This window comes from Pundamilia nyererei, unplaced genomic scaffold, assembly GCF_000239375.1.
Source record: "Pundamilia nyererei isolate P.nyererei 1_Seehausen unplaced genomic scaffold, PunNye1.0 scaffold00014, whole genome shotgun sequence".
Classification (NCBI taxonomy): domain Eukaryota; kingdom Metazoa; phylum Chordata; class Actinopteri; order Cichliformes; family Cichlidae; genus Pundamilia; species Pundamilia nyererei.
Window position 1 is genome coordinate 1,071,715 of NW_005187415.1, and position 3,593 is coordinate 1,075,307.

A 3,593-nucleotide genomic window follows, 5' to 3' on the forward strand; every position below is an offset into this window, starting at 1 on the left:
AAAAAAAAGCACAAAACAAACAGCAGCAGTGGCGTGAGGCAAAAGCCCCTGTCAGTGCTGGCAGAGCCAAATTTTGTTCTGATTAGTGGAAACTGGTCACACAAACAGGTTGCGCTTGCTTTTATATTTAAAACAGGCGAAAAATAAAAAAAAATATAAACACAAACACTCCAGAGGAGCCCTGAGTGCCAGATAGCCAAGAGAAGATACTGCTGAATTTAACATCCTGACACTAATTAGAGAACACACACGCACAGATCATCTGCAGCTCAGAGTACACACTAACACACACTAACACAGGAGTCAGTATTTCATCTGGCTCCAGAGGGCTTCTGCTGCGGTGTCGTGGTTTTGAGAGGGTTGGGGGTAATAAAGTGTGTGTGTACGTGTGCAAATGGTCAGAGGGAGAGCAGGAGGTGGCTGTCGTCCTCGGTCCTGTGCAGACAGAAAGAGTCCGACTGGGAACATGTAACCTCGCAAAGTAGGCGCGAGGGCTGGTTGCTGGAGATTCGGTAAATCAATAGGTTAAAAAGGAAAAAAAAAAGAAAAAAAGAAGGCGGCTCCGGGGGGGGCATAACAGGGGAGCTATGCACTGTCACTAAAAATCACTTTACGTTTTCTCATCAATAACTCATCAAGAATCTCATCAAGAATTTTGCCGTGCTGCGGGAGAGAAAGAGGAAGAAGAAAAAGGAGAAGAAAAAAAAATCAACCCAACAGAAAACCCAGGAGCGAAATGTTGCGAGGGAGAAGATGATGCGGTTATTTACACTCAGTCCACCTCAGGTACTTAATCTTTCGCAGAAAAAGAGAGAAAAATGCAAATCTTCCCCTGTTTTATGTGTACGACTTCAAGGGAAAAGACAGCCAGCGTGGGATTGTCTCCTCTCCTTTTTCCCCCCCCTTCTTCTCCTGTCTCTATTCTTAAAACTACAGCCTGTAAAAATACTCATTTTCACATGTATCAGAAGCCTGGCAATGGTTTCAAACTAGACAAACAAGCAGATAACGAGGTAGAGAAATGAGAAATGCACTTTTTCCTGTGTGATTAAGGCGGTACATTTCTAGTAATAAACCCGAACCCGTACCTTTGCCTGGCTTTTCCTTCTCCTCCGACACGTCGCTGTGCGTGTCTTTTGATGAGCGGTTGTGCTGACAGATGCTGCACCTGAAATATCAGCGAGACTTTGATTAAAACATCAGTCTCCCTGCTGACATTCCAAACTTTAACAAGCCTAAATGATGCATTTGATAGGAATGCATTCGGTCCATCTGAAACCCGGCTCGGCTTATAAGTCTAAAGCCTTTTGTAGCTCGGTCATGTCACATTTTACGCTACGATAAGTTGTCGAGTTACACAGTGATGGCACTTTTTGGAAAAGGATGAAACTTTCCTGAAAACCCGAAATAAAGCGATAGCTTTTCATTTACCCGGATCGACACTGCAGCTTGTCCCTCGGATTCCCCACGTCGTCCTCGGCGGGGAGGAAAGAGACGGTGCCCTCGTAGTAGTTGTGGCTCAGAAAGGTTTTCACACCTGGAAAGGAGACACAGTCAGTGTGAGTGCAGAATCCAAATGTGCCGTGTGTTTTATTTTGTTGTGCTTAATTTCAACCTGAACTCTTTTTTTTTAAGGTTTTACTAGAAAAACAAACAAACAAAACACAACACATCAGCTTTCACTTTTTAGGCAAGTATGTAACCCCCTACCCTGCAGAACCACTTTATTGATCACTGTTGATTACTGCATAAAAGTTTGATTTTTAAAAACCAAAAAAAACCCAAAACCTTTCTAGCTTATTGCATTCATATTATTTATTAATTGCACAACTCTCTTGCACAATGTCACTTTCTTCTGTAACTTCATTTTGATTTTCTGTAGTTGTATATGTAAAGTTTTTGCACTCCCTCACAGCATGAGGCACTCACAGTGCTCCTGTGGCACTTTTACTTTAACTATGCTGTTTATTTATTGTAGGCTGCACTACCTTTTATTCTTTATCCTGCTGATGCAATACAATTATTTCCCTTGTGGGTTCAGTTGTCTACCTATACTAACTACCTGTCCATCCATTCATCCACCCATCTGTCTCTTATTGCATCACCATATCAAATGCTGGCACTGTGTCCCAGCAAATATGCAAAGGGTGTTGTTTGGTCTTTGCTGCTATCGCATGCAGAGTTGTGTCAATATTTAGAGTTTATTATATACTCCTCCTACAAATGATCATAACTGCCAAACTGTGACACCTGTAAGGATGCTGTGTTAAACGTGAACACAATAAAGGTGTTATTGTTATTTTTAAACAGGGCTAAACGTAAGTGATTTAACTTTGGTCAAGTTTTCCATTTGGGAACACGTCTAGACAGCTTCCAGTGTGGATGCTATCTTAGCCTCCTTCTGTCCACTTGCTCTGTGCGCTGTGCACTGTGCGATTTTACGATAATCCTCAAACGGCAAAAGAGCAAACATCAAGCGGTCGTTCAAATTGACTTGAATTTTGCTTGGAGGATCATTGTTGGTGAGAGCCGGGCCTACAGCTACATCTAAGCATTTTTCTGCAGTTCACAGTGGAATGGTCCACAGTTTCCAAGCCCAACGGTAGCCCGAACCACTTCCATGTGAGTCCTTCCACTCCTTGAAATTGAAAATCAATGACCATTCTGACACACAGCACACATCACAGGCACCAAGTACACTGGGACATAACATGACTAGAGAACATTTTGATCACACCTCATTTTTTTGTGCCTACCTGCAACCAGGAAGTGTAAATTAAAGTAAAAAGATGAGTTTAAATTTATGGATTTCTATTTTGGATAAGTGGAGCTCAATTTTTGTGGATGAAAATTGCTTCTTTCTGTTCAGCTGGCTCTAGTTTAGTTACCTATCTGTCATCATAGCGTTGAAGCCTAGACAAAAAAAACAATAATAATAAAAATAATAATAATAGTAACAATAACAATAATATGTAGAGGTTTCTGCAGACCATCTCATCTAATCATGGTGTTAGGAAAACTGTTGATGCTGCTGCTGATGTCTGGACCCTTTACAAAGCCAGCAAGCCCTGGGAGGAACTCCAGGTTAAATCTTTTTTAAAACAATTCATTGTGAGATTGATAGCGTTTAAGAACAGTGAGCCAAGAGTTAAAAATAAAAGGTTAAATGATCTAGGCAGATTTTAGAAAACTGATGGCCCACATACCTGCCAGGTCGTATCTGGCAGGGCCAAGCCATCTGTTCCTCTCACTGTCTGAAAGCACATCTCCATAGAAGCCGTAGCCAAGCAATGAGACTGAGTATCTGAGAAAGACGTCATTGTGATGAACTGAACACACATCCATTGGCTGCGAATCACCTGTTGAGATAGTCAAACAAAAAAAAAAAAAACAACACAAAAAATAACATGAATATGAAACTAAAATTAGTCTAATCTTTCAAAGGTTGTTGGTTCTTGTAAGTTTTTCATATTCTTTCAGCAATTTCCACTCACCCACAACGATGTGTAAAGCAGAAGTAACTGGATCGTTGGTTCCCACTGTAGCAAAGCAGATACAGTCAGTAGACCCTGTTGGGTTACGGAAACAAAGAT

At 41.3% G+C, this 3,593-nt stretch overlaps 1 protein-coding gene across 1 annotated transcript in view; it reads right to left on the bottom strand.

The window, feature by feature from the left end:
* The window catches only part of cerk (ceramide kinase), a 24,951-nt gene that overhangs the window by 12,106 nt on the left and 9,252 nt on the right, over positions 1-3,593 (bottom strand). The window contains exons 4-7 of the mRNA XM_005725314.1: positions 3,495-3,569; positions 3,207-3,359; positions 1,432-1,537; positions 1,089-1,168 (exon numbers count right to left, since the gene is read on the bottom strand). Of these exons, the coding sequence (XP_005725371.1) occupies positions 1,089-1,168; positions 1,432-1,537; positions 3,207-3,359; positions 3,495-3,569 (414 nt within the window). The remainder of the gene's footprint in view (positions 1-1,088; positions 1,169-1,431; positions 1,538-3,206; positions 3,360-3,494; positions 3,570-3,593) is intronic.